Here is a 12,745-nt window from a genome sequence, read left to right on the forward strand (position 1 = left end):
CCCCATGCTCACTTAGAGGCTAAGGGGGAACACACCCTATCCCTGTCCTAATAGGTGGGGGAATGCCCTAGAAAAACCCCACTCAAATTCCTAGTCATTGGGGCTATTGTTGCTAGTCTCTTGATAATGTGGATATCTCCCACCCTTGACTAATGCCCAGAGATTAACTCTTCCATCTTACAGATATTACTTAACTCCTTGAATGGGGGGTCCTCCTTCTTCTCCCAAACACCCAGGATATTTCCCCCTTTCTCCCCTTCCCTATTCCGTCTTACAGGTTTCACTGCTTGTGCAGCTGGCTATTGTACCCTGTTTGCATCCACTACTGGCCTCTGCTCGTGGTGAGTGTCAGTGCACTGCTAATAAAACTTCCTATAATGATTCTTGGAGTTCTCCTTTCCTGTTAGAATCCAACCAAACCACCTGGACAGATAATAGGTCAAATTGAATCAGCTGGATCACCCTTCTGCTCATGACCTACTGACTAAAGCTGAGAGTTGGTTGCCAGTAGAACTTGTTGCATCTCAATGGACAAGGTGGGATGGGAAGCCTTGGTGCCACACTTCGTTCTCTATGGAGGACAAGGGCCAGGTCACTCAACCTTATGCTTCAGGTAGAGAAGCCCCTTTCCTTCTAGATTCAGAAATCACTGAACCTTGGCAGGTGCACCTAAACCCCATGCCTCAGCAGTAGGAGACTCTTCTATTTCCCTTAGGTCCATAAGTCACTGACCAGGGTTGGAATTAGGACTTTTGGCAGCCCTTTGTGGGCAGGACTTCCTGTCCTTACCAGAAAAAAGCATGAGAGAGAGTCTAAATCCTGTGCCTCAGGGCAAGGGCTGAGAGTCTAAACCTTGTGCTGACTTAGAGTGGCAGGGATTCCCTTCTTTTGATGTCCCTTAGATCTAAGAACTGTTGACCAGGGCTGGGAACAGGGTCCTTGGGTCTGATACCTCTGCCCCAGTGGAAAGGAACTTCTCTCTTATGGTCAAAGCAAGGCTTGTTACATAGCTGGAGTGGACCAAGTATATTTTCAGGAAGAAAAAAGTTGAACCTTATTTTAAAAGAAAAGACAACTGGGAGAAATCTTGATAACTATTCCCATCTACATAACATTTTTATATGAATCTGTGCATGTGTGGAGGATATCAATTAAGTGGGTATTTGTGGGGAACAGGCAGGCTTTTGTAAGTGATGTTCCATAGTACTCTACACCTTTATCATCACACAATTGACTGAAAAATATGAGGGTTCTGAGATACTAGTGTGCATATTGCTTGTTGACTATTAAAAAAAATCCAAACACTTGATTTATTCCATTAAAAAACCTCTTCAAAGGCTTATCTTCAAAGTGTTTTGCTTGCATACATCAAAATTATTCACTAGTCCTTGAAAGATATGACAACAGGAAAACTGGTTTAATGATACTCTATATGGATTGAGACATAGAACTGGGAGATATTTACATGCTGGAGATATCATAGGAGGAGATCCAGCACAAAGTCCATGTGGAGGAGATATTCTCTTTAGACGCTGTTGGTGGCTTCTGAGTTGGGCCTTCAAAGAAGAAGCTAGAAACAGAGGTGAGGAGGTAGTGCATTGCAAGCCTAACCTCTAAAAAGTTGCAGAGAGCAGAGGTCAAGTTTAGAGAATAAACTTGTAGGTTAGTTTGATTGTAGCATTGACTTTATGAAGGAGAGTAATATAAAACAAGTCTAGAAAGAAAGGTGGGAGCCAGAATGGCTTTGAGGGGTGAAAAAAAGGGGTGAATCATAGATGAGATTTCAAGCGAAGGGGAAGCATGATAGTGCTCCCATTAGAAATTGGGAAGTTTGGAGGAGGGACAAGGAGAGATGTGTGTTTTTGGAGGTGATGAATTCTATTTTGCACATATTGAGTTTGAGATGTTAATAGTAAGCAGAGGGTGGTATAGAACTGGAGTTCAGGAGGGAAATTAAAATTGGATATAGAGATTTGAGAATAGGAACTGATAAAATGGTCAAGGAAAAAATGATATAGAGAGAAGAGCACCCAGGATATAGAGCCATGATGATTCAACAGAGGAGACTGAGAAGGAATAGTCAAGTAGGAGGTAGAAATAGGAGAGAGTAACCATGAGAACCAAGAAAAGGGAGAGGATCCAGGATGGTGCCCTATGGGTTAAAAGCTATAGGGATGAGGGCTCGTAAAAGGTCATTAGATTTACTCTTGGGAGTTGATTGGTAACTTTGGTAAGGGCAGTTTCAGTTGTTGAGTCAGAAGCCAGATGGCAAGGGATTGAGAAGTGAGTGGAAAGGGGAAGAAGTAGAGGCAGTGAATGTGTGTGGTGGCCCTTTTATCAAGGGCTCACTTATGAAGAGAGATTTGGCAACAGAGTGGATATGTGGGAAAAGGGAGAGGGAAGAGTTGAAGATGAAATTATAAAGCTGGGAGACTGGAAGGATGATGAAGTCTTGGGTAGAAATGGTGAAACTTGGAAGAGGGATGGTTTTGAGAGAAAGTTAATGAGTTCTGATAAAGTTGAGGTTGAAGGTGAGAGAGGGAGTAATCAAAGGGTCAACTTCCTGGAGTCAGCGGGTTCAGGGGTTGATCTTGGCAAGAAAAACCATGTTTTCCAGATTAGAACAAAAGAAGAAATGATGATTGAAGATGTAGAGATTTTGAAGTGTAAAGTTGAGAAGATGAGGTTTTTCATGACTATTTTCATTTTTTTTATTAATTTATTTTTAGTTTTCAACAATCACTTCCATATGCTTTTAAGTTTTAAATTTTTCTCTCCCTTCCTCTTTCCCTCCCCAAGATGGCATGCAATCTGATATAGGTTCTACATATACATTCCTATTAAACAGATTTCGTGACTGTTTTCTCACCAAAATTGTAAGCGAGGTCTGCTGGGCACTTAGGAGAGAGGGGTGGAGAGGTTTAGAATAGCTGTTTATTAGTAGTATAAACCTTGGAAGAAGCCATGTAAATTTTCCCAAAGAGCAATGATATTGTACCAGCTCAGCATGAAAATGTTTTATTTCACAATTTGACAAGCATCTATTTTTTTTGAGAGTGGTTTATATCCACATGTTATAATTTTTCCTGGGTGAATGAGTCTAGGTGGTTACTGTCCCTTCCTACTCAACACTGATAACTTCATTTGTTACCTATCCACTGCTTTTCTTTTCATCCATTTCTCCTTTTCTCCTTTTGTCCCATCTTATTCTTTCATTAACTTAAGTGAACATAAAAAAGGAACATAATCTCTTGTTAGGTCTATGAACAGACTTCTGCCAAAATTAATCTATTCTTAGGTTATTTGTGTGGTTGTCATAGTTGTTAAAATAATTTCCATAACCTTATAAGATGAGATCAGGATAACATGGTGTCTTGTGAAACATATGTGTTTATGTATATATTAGTAAGGCAATAGGCTTAAGGGGAACCCATCTGACTGTTTTTTTGCTTTTCTATAATATAAAATCTCACAATTTCAAGGTTTTAATTCCAGTGAATTTCCTTTTTGTACTAAGATTAACAGTAAAAGCAAAAGGAGTCAGCTGGAACCACATTTAATTGGAACTGTCAGCTGTAATTTATTCTGTGACATATTTTTAGGAAAAGGCAAATGGTAGCCAACAAATCTTATGTAAGAGATTAAAAAATACCAACAAGAACCTTTTTAAATGAAAGTATGTTCTGGAGACATTACAGTTTGAATCCACATATACATAAATAAATAGATAAATAAACACCCCCCCCCCCCACACCCTCCCACATGTCCCTTTCATATCTGTAGCATTTGAAATCATTAACATGGTTTTATTGATCATTTTTAGCACAATGGATAGAGTGCTGGACTTGGAGTCAAGAAAGCCTGAGTTCAAATCTAGCCTAAGAAACTTACTCTGTGACTCTGGGCCATCACTTAAACACTGTCTGGCTCAGTTTCCTCATCTGTAAAATAGAGATAATGATAGCACCTATTACCTAAGATTTTTGTGAGGATAAAGTGAGATATTTATAAAGTGCTTTGCAAACCTTAAGCTGTAATATATAGTAATAAAAAATAATAATGATAATAGCTGTGTGCTAAGTGCTTTACAATTATTGTCTCATTTGATCCTCACAATAACCCTGCTAAGTAGGTAGTAAGGAAACTGGGGCAGACAGAGGTTAAGTGAGTTGCCCAGGGGCTCAGCTAGTAAGTCTTTTGAAGCTGGATTTGAACTCAGATCTTCTTGACATCAGCTCTTGACACATCTATTGTGTGCTCTATTATGCCGCCTTATATAAATGTTAGCTGTTACTTTTAGAATTTAGAAATATTTCCAGCAAGGGTTGAAACAACAACAACAAAAAAATTTATTCTTTACTCTCTTAGTTGATTGGAAAATAAAATTATTTAGACCATTTTATTCACTGAGCATTCTAGTTAAGTGAGATCATATTGTTATAAGTATATCTATACATTGGTACTATTGTGTTAAGGCTTATCCAAAGGAAGCCAATAAATGGATAGGAGGTACTTTCTCCATTTTGAAAATGAGTTATGTTCCAGAAGTTTATTTGAAGTAGGATGAGTGGTGCAGTGGAAAAGCTGAACTTGTAGTCATGATATTCAGTTCCAATACTCGTCTTGCCCCTTATTACCTGTGGGACTCTGAATAAGCCACATCATCTCCTCAGATCTGTTTCCTTATCTGTCAAATGAAGAGATTTTTCTAGATGACCTCCCAAGTTCCTTCTGGCTCTAGATCTTTTGATTGATTAGATTTATTTGAAACATTGAGTCTGTTTTTCTCATAGAAACTTTTTTTGGGGGGCGGGGGAGAGGATAAGTGGAGTTGCATTGAAGGGTGGGATGTGATTTTACCCAGGTAAGGGACTCCAAATGTGAAAATTCTAATCTGATCCAAATTGCAACTTGTTTGTAACTTACAGTCTTAGAGGGGGAAAGGAAATGGAATCAGCATTTATATAGCACCTATAGCATATGTACTAGGTGCTGTGCCAAGTGCATTACAAATACTGTCTCATTTGATTTTAAATATGTGGTACTGAGAGGTTAAGTGCCTGGCCTATTGGTATTTAGCCTGTATGTGTTAAGATAAGGACCTGAAACCAGGTCCTAGAGACTCCAGGGCTGGCCCTCTATCTTTGAGGCCACGCTGCCTTATAGAGGAACAAGATAACTCTTTACATTTATCTGTAGCACTTTATGGTGTACAAAACATTCCTTACAAATCCCTTATGAGGTAGGTAATACAAATAGTAGTACCTGCAATCTACAAGCAAATTGTTGTATGTCCTTCATTCTCAAAGAGGATCAGTGTTATAATGAGGGTGATGTCTTGACTTGTGAGTGAAATGGGTTTAAGTGAGGCAGAGCTGTGTAAAATCGTCAGCCTTATTCTCTCCTCCAGAGTCATTGGAGTCCAGTAGCAAGACAAGAGTCCAAGATGACTGGCAATGAATGGCCCAGGATGCAGTGGGTGACCTTGGCCTTTTTAAATTAAGGTCTTTCCCAGGTCTTAGTTTGTCTGACACAATGCATACTGAGGTTCAAGGAGGGTTAGTTACTTTTTAATGACCATAAAAATACTGTTAGGTATGAATCTGGGATTTAAATCCAGAGTTCCTGATTTCATTACTAGGGTTTGTTCTACTGTACTACATAGCCAAATGGTTATTAAGGTTCCCAGTTTAGGATACGAAAACCTGTTTAACCCATGATGCCATAGTTCTGGAACTCAGTAGCTAAAATGTACTGTATGTTTATATTTAAAGAAAGTAGAAATGTTGCACTAATGGTAATGAAACAAAACAGAAAAGCACTAACATTAAATAAGAAAGTTGTTTTATTTCTTGAATGCTTGTGATTGAAGGTGTTGTAGTCTTTGGGCCAATGATCTGGCAACTCCATTTGTCATAAATAGTATAAAGAGGAGTTTGTTAGTTGATGTGTAAGGAGTTACTAGGGGATGGTCATAAATTAATATTTATTATTTGGGAAGCCTGGAGAGGGGTGTAACAAACTCTTTGTTGTTAGTGATTATTTGTTAAGTTGGGAAGTTTCTGTATACTTTCTTCTTTGGTTATTTTGTCATCTAAGACATAACACTGATAGTCCTAACATGGGCGTTTTGGTGTAGTGCAAAGTATAATGAACCTGAAATCAGGATATATGAGTTTTAGTCACAGTTTTGCAGTGTGACCTCAAGCAAGTCACATTACTTCTTGGGACTCAATTCCTGCAACTCAGAAATCAGGTAGTTGCAGTACATGATTGCTAAGATCTTTTCTAGCCCTAATAGTTTGTGGTTTTGTGATTATGTCAGCATCAGTATGAAATTAGTTTTTAAAAAACTTTTAAATTAGCATATTGAACTTTCATAAGAAATATCACCCCTTTGTTTTTAACTTGTGATATTTGTAACTATAAGGTGACATTGGTAGCCTTCCTTTTTGTTGTTTTTTTGCTTTTTGGTGAGGCAGTCGGGTTTAAGTGACTTGCCTAGGGTCACACAGCTATTAAATGTAAAGTGTCTGAGATTGGATTTGAACTCAGGTCCTCCTGACTCCAAGGCTGGAGCTTTATCCACTAAGCTACCTAGCTGCCCCTAGTAGCCTTTCTTTTTTCCAGTTAACATTCTTTGCTGCTTTATTATAAAAAAGAACAAATATGTTGTGTTTGTTTATGGGGTGGGAGGAGGCAAAATGATTTGAGATTATTAGAAGAAATACATTTTCAGTCCATTTTCAATATTTTTTTCTTTGCTCCTTATACCTTATGATGTAAAGATTTTTTTTCCTTTTTTTTTTTAAAGGAAATTGGGGTTAAGTGACTTGCCCAGGGTCACACAGCTAGTATGTGTCAAGTGTTTGGTTTGAGGTTGGATTTGAACTCAGGTCTTCCTGATTTCAGGGCCAGTGCTCTATCTACTGTGCCACCTAGCTGCCCCTGACAAAGTTTTTTTTTTCTTGATAAGGCAATCAGGGTTAAGTGACTTGCCCAGGGTCACACTGCTAGTATGTATCAAGTGTCTGAGGCTGAATTTGAACTCAGGTCCTCCTGACTCCAAGTCTGGAGCTCCATCCACTGCACCATCTAGCTGCCCAAGACTTTTTTTTTAAAAGTTATTACAGCATATGATTATGTTCCTCAGGTTCTGGTAGTTTATAACAAGATAAAAGTACATTCTGAATCCTGAAACTGTTTAAGATTTTGAAAAACCATAATTAATGTTATGGAAGCTTTTTTGACTTTAACTTGGTCTCACATATTGGTAACTTTGATTTCATTATAGTTTTTTCTTAAGTTGTATGTCTGCTTGAGGTACATAATATTTTAGCTTGACTTTAATATATTAAATTCTTGATTTATCTAGGAAATAAAAACTAGTGTTTCCTCAAACATATTTAAGATTTCCTGATTTGTACTCACAAGTAAAAATGTGATTATTTAAAAAATCATTCTCTTAAGATCATATACTTAGAGCCAGGAACAACCCAAGAGGTCAAGTTCAGCGCCCTTGTTTTGTGAGTTTGTAATTTATCATTCATGAACAGTGCTTCTGAACTTTTCCGGTGTCTTGGCTCAAGTCCTTTTATCCTCTTAGCACATCTAGAGGAGATTTTAAAAATAGTCTTAATAATTAGTCTTAGAAACAAGAGTTGACAAACATAGTAATCCTTTTGCCAGGCTCACTAATCACTATTTTTGTGTAGGCTTAATCCAAAAAATGAGTGCAATCATTATTTAAAAATCATGAGTTTGAGAACAGATGTCAGCAAATCATTGATGATGTGAAGTCTTTATGCCATATTTCAGCAGTAATTTCAAAATGGTGTAACTTAACTAAGCATTTTCAGAAATTAGCTAGTGGTGAGTGTACTATACATGTTTGTTAAGAAACGAGAGGCTTTTCTATGGAGAAGAATATAGTAAAGTTTGGGAGTTTCTGGCTAGCAGCCATAGTTCAGTTCCCAAATATGCAGACAAAATAAACAAACCATTATTTGACTCTTCCACTCCTTTAATCATCTTGTATCTCTCTTCCCTTTTAGAAAAAGCTGTGGTACTACTTATTTAACCTCTACTTTTTCTCCTCACTATCTTCAACTCTTTGGAAGTCTAGTGTCTGACTTCATTACTTAATTGAAACATTTTCCCTCAAAAGTTAACAGTAATCTCTAAATTTACAAATTCAATGGATTTTTCTTAAACCTCATCCTTCTTGATCTGTGCAGCATTTGATGCTGTTCTTTTTCTTCTCTAGCTTTTTGTATCACCACCCTCTCTTAGTTTCTGTTTGTTCTCTTTTGGTCTCCTTTGCTAGATTCTACCTCCTAATTGTGCACATGCCTCAAAGATCTGTCCTGAACTTTCTCTCTTTCATCATTTTCTCTTAATGATCTCATGAACAAAATGGAGGCATGAGATGGAATTTTATAGCAGGACTTGAAGGAAACTAGGGAAACTATGAGGTGGAATTGAGGAGGTAGAGCATTCTAAGCGTGGGTGACAGTCAGTGAAAATGTTTAGAATTGGGAGATAGAGTAATGAATATGAGGAATAGTATGCTTCAAAGAAAAATCTATGATTGATTTAATGATTAAAAGGGGGTCACTGATTTGGCTCATTGACACGTTACAAAACAAGTATGGCAGACATTTGGTAACTGTGATTTTTGTCACCTTTTTCTTTTCTTTTTTTGTCTTTCCTGCATTAGTAGTAAGTGTGGTGATGTTCAATATCTTGATTTTTCCATTTCAAGATTAGAGATATACATCACAGCTGAACTGAATGTTGCATTTTTTTTTTAAAGTTTTAATAGTTTCCCTGTTTAATTTCTCAGATGATACCATGGAATGCCAAAGTGGAACGAAGAAAGAAGATCAAAATGACAAAGAGAAGAAAGATGAAGAGGAAACTCAAATGCCTATGTATAAGGCCAAATCGATTTTGGAGAGTTGGGTGTGGGGCAGACAACCAGGTATTATGAAATTTTGTGACTGTGCTATTTGACCCAGAACTTGCTGCAAATGTAATATTCTGAATACTTGTTTAATGTGATTTCTTCATTTTTTTTTTTTACTGTTTTACCTATAAAACTCAGTGCTTTAGTCATCTTTTTGACTACTTCATATCTTAGCTAGTTTTTGTTTTATCTTATTTCTCAGCATATACTCTGTAAATTTTACATTTTAAAATATGCTTGAACTCAGAATATGAGCTTTACATAACATTGTCAAAGGAATCATTGGTGGAATGGTGCTATCCATTTAACTCTGAAAATTCTTGAATGTAGACTCTTTAAGAACACTATTCATCTTTTTTCTTTTCTATGTTTTTTGACCCTTATCACAATCTTAAATATTCTTATTTGGAAGATTAACTTGAAATAAATATAGGGAAAAAACTAACTTTAATTATTTTTAATTTTTTTTTTGGCAAGGCAGTTGGGGTTAAGTGACTTGCCCAAGGTCACACAGCTAGTAAGTGTCAAGTGTCTAAGGCTGGATTTGAACTCAGATCCTCCTGACTCCAAGGAGCTCTATCCACTGTGCAACCTAGCTGTCCTATCGGCATAGATTTTTAAAAAGGGAGAATTGATAAGAGTATATTGGTAGTTTGCAGTTTTAGAGAAAGCTTTCTTTCTGCAAGTTGTAATTTGTTATGCTGTGCTGGTTGAGAGAAATCTTGTTGTAGTAGTAGGGCTGTTAATAGAAAGGATGAATTCCAGTGCCATGCAGAATCTTAATCTGAAGGAGACATAACGATATTCAATTCATTGAGCATCTACTAAGCACCTGTATGCAGTGCATAAGTGTCTACTATTTGCCAGGCGCTATACTAAGTGCTGGGGATACAATTAATAAGAAACAGTCCCCAAGGAACTTACACTCTAATTGGAGAGACAGGTCACAAAAGGAAGCAGGAAGGTGGGAGTGGGGAGAGAGACCAGGGTGTCCTTGGCATCTGATTCTGTGGAGTTGAAACTGGGCAGGGTAACAGATAGAGTGGGGTGAATCCATTTTATACTTTCTATAAGGGAAGGCATTGGGAAGAGTTTGATATTCCACCCTCCAGCCCTTTAGTCCTAGGGAGAGGAAGCTGAGGGAGGTGGTCTCAGTCAAGACTTGAGTTAGCAGGCTTGGTGATGAGATTAGAGGTGATGAGCTTTACCAGAGAAGAGTGGAGGACTTAAAAGCTGCCCAGCAGCAGATGTAAAATGCAGGAATATCATTCAGTTTCATTTAAAATAGTTTGATTTGTGTAGAAAATAGGACATAAATCTATAGATCTGTCTGTCTATCTGTCTAGGAATATTGAGATTACAGGGAGAAGAGAGAAGCTTCATATGGATTCTGGCAAGGAAGTAGTGAGGAGAAGCCCTAGAAGAATGTGATTTGCTGGATGAACCTTTGCAAATGGTTCTCTGTGTTCCCTTCTCCTTCCCCCTCCAGGTTCTGGATATAAGTAGCTTTTATAGAGCTAGTTATTGTCTTGTCTTCCCTCAGGGAGCCAAGACTATCTATCCCATTTTTGTTGTTGTTTGTCCTTCCCCGTTGTTTGTCCTTACCCCAAAAGGCGTGGAGAGGAGAGATTATGAATCATTACTTCTGTTGCTCCTTTTGCTTATTTTCTCACTGTCCTCTGGTTATCTGAGAGAACTAAATCAGGTTTGCCTCTGGGGTTGGCTTCATAAATAGGCATAGTTTGACTTTAAGGAGTCCTTTGACCTTCAAAATCTCAAGTTGGTATAGCAGAAAGAGTGGTGGATATGGCATTAGAGGAACTGGGCTCAATCCCAGCTCTGAAACTTAATATATTTGTAATGTTAGGCTAGTAACTATCTTCTTTGAGTCTGAAATTGAGGATTGGACTGGATGACTCATAAGGTATTTTCCAGCTTTACCTTGCTGATTGCCTAAAATTCTTGTTCTTGGGATTATAGCCAGATTTCTTTAGTACTTGGAAATAAAAGGCTTAAAATGCAGATGTTTGGTTAAAATAATTTATTGAAATTTATTGACTCCATTCAGTTCAACAAACATTTATTAAATGTTTGCTGTGTCCAGAGCACAGAACTAGTTGTGGTGAATTTATAGCCTAGTAGGGAGGCTGTGATACAAATAACTAATACAGAGTAGAATGTTTACATGTAAAAAGTGCTATGAGAGTTCAGTGGATGTGGGGATCAGGGAAGACTTCATGGTGGAGATGACTTTTTAGTTGCATAGTGAGTCAGACAAAACAACAATCAATTAAATGATTAATTTTTTTCCTGTTTTGTTAGGAGTTCTTCTCCAGGGCTTCATGGAAGAGTGGAGGTAGCCCATGGGTTCTCAAAGGCTGTGCCAGCTATTCTGTATTAGGCCTACCAAATGAATGAGTATCAGCTCAGATAGGTTTGAAGCTGAAACCAAGCTGGAAAGACTTTGGGTACATATCCAGTGGTAGACTTTTTGTCCGTTGAAGGACCAACTTCTCTATTTTCAGAGAGATTTATCATCAAGTTGACTTCCATTTAATGGATTTTTTGGCAACAGGAATCTTTATAGATAATTTCCTTAGTTAGAAGTGGTTGTGGCCTGCTTTGGTGAAAGAGTTCCCATAATAGTGAAATTACAGATCCTTCAAGTATGGAAGTGAAGTTTCAATAGGAATCAGTTCATGGAGGCTTTCTTCAGAAAAGAGCTCTTCCTTTGTCACATTTTCCATTGCTGACTGTTCCCTTTCTCATGTATGGTACATGAACTGAATTAGAATGAGGAATTTACATCCTCCTTGCTCCTTACTACTACTACCCCCTACTACTAGCCTCCATTTGCCCCCATCTGCAACCTTTCCTTCTTTGAAGTGAGTCTCTTTGTTTATATGAACCTGTCCAGATTTTTGTTGCTGTGAACTACTGACTTCATACCATTCTCAGATGAGATAACATATGCAAAGCATTTTGCATATCTTAAAGTGCTGTGTAAATGCTATGTTGTTGGTCTCTTCTTTATTTTTTTGAGGGAGTTGAGAACTTGGCTCACAGGTTTTCTCTATATTCCATCGCCTATGTTTATATTTGTTGACTTTAGTATTCATATTGATATACCTTCAAGTACCAGGTACTCAGGAAATACCTTCCTGAGTCATCAGTCTTCTTAAGTTTCCATATCTTCCATCTTCACTCCACCTCAGCTACCGCTCAGATGTCTTCACTGTCGCCCAACACTGTTCTGCCTACATGATCTTGAGCTCTGAAATGTTCATAGATTACTAGAATTGCTTCATTCAGTAGGATCATAGATTTAGAGCTGGAAAGGATCTTAGCGGTCATATAGACCAGTCCTCTTATTGTACAGATGGGGAAACCAAGGCCTAGACAGATGAAATGATTTCAGCCCAAGGTCACACAAGGTAGTGAGTGGCAGAGCTGGGATTTGAACTGAAGCCTTCTGACTCCATAGCCAGTGTTCCTTATCCTTATATTACTTTCCAATCAAAACTATTCCCAAAGTTGTTCTTAGTTTTCACCATAATCTCTTGTCCTCCTCACAACCTCTAGTCACTTTATCTGCCCTGTTCTCTGAGGCTGTCATCCATCTTCCTATTGTCTTTTATTGTTAGTCTTGACCCTATAGTTAACCAGTTGCACACGGAACCCATGCCCTTCACCCATGAATCTCTTGCCCCTTGCACCTTGATGCTTTTCAGCCGTGAGTCATCCTCACTCACTGTTTGTCTTCTCTTTTTTTGGCTT

General features: G+C 38.0%; 1 protein-coding gene across 1 annotated transcript in view; it reads left to right on the plus strand.

Annotated features, from left to right (window-relative positions):
- Window positions 1-12,745, plus strand: part of HERC2 (HECT and RLD domain containing E3 ubiquitin protein ligase 2) — a gene marked incomplete at its 5' end in the record, with an annotated part of 200,575 nt that overhangs the window by 10,517 nt on the left and 177,313 nt on the right. Inside the window, one exon of the mRNA XM_027856650.1 lies at window positions 8,846-8,983. Within this exon, the coding sequence (XP_027712451.1) occupies window positions 8,846-8,983 (138 nt within the window). The remainder of the gene's footprint in view (window positions 1-8,845; window positions 8,984-12,745) is intronic.

Source organism: Vombatus ursinus, unplaced genomic scaffold, assembly GCF_900497805.2.
Source record: "Vombatus ursinus unplaced genomic scaffold, bare-nosed wombat genome assembly UNPS02011591.1, whole genome shotgun sequence".
Classification (NCBI taxonomy): domain Eukaryota; kingdom Metazoa; phylum Chordata; class Mammalia; order Diprotodontia; family Vombatidae; genus Vombatus; species Vombatus ursinus.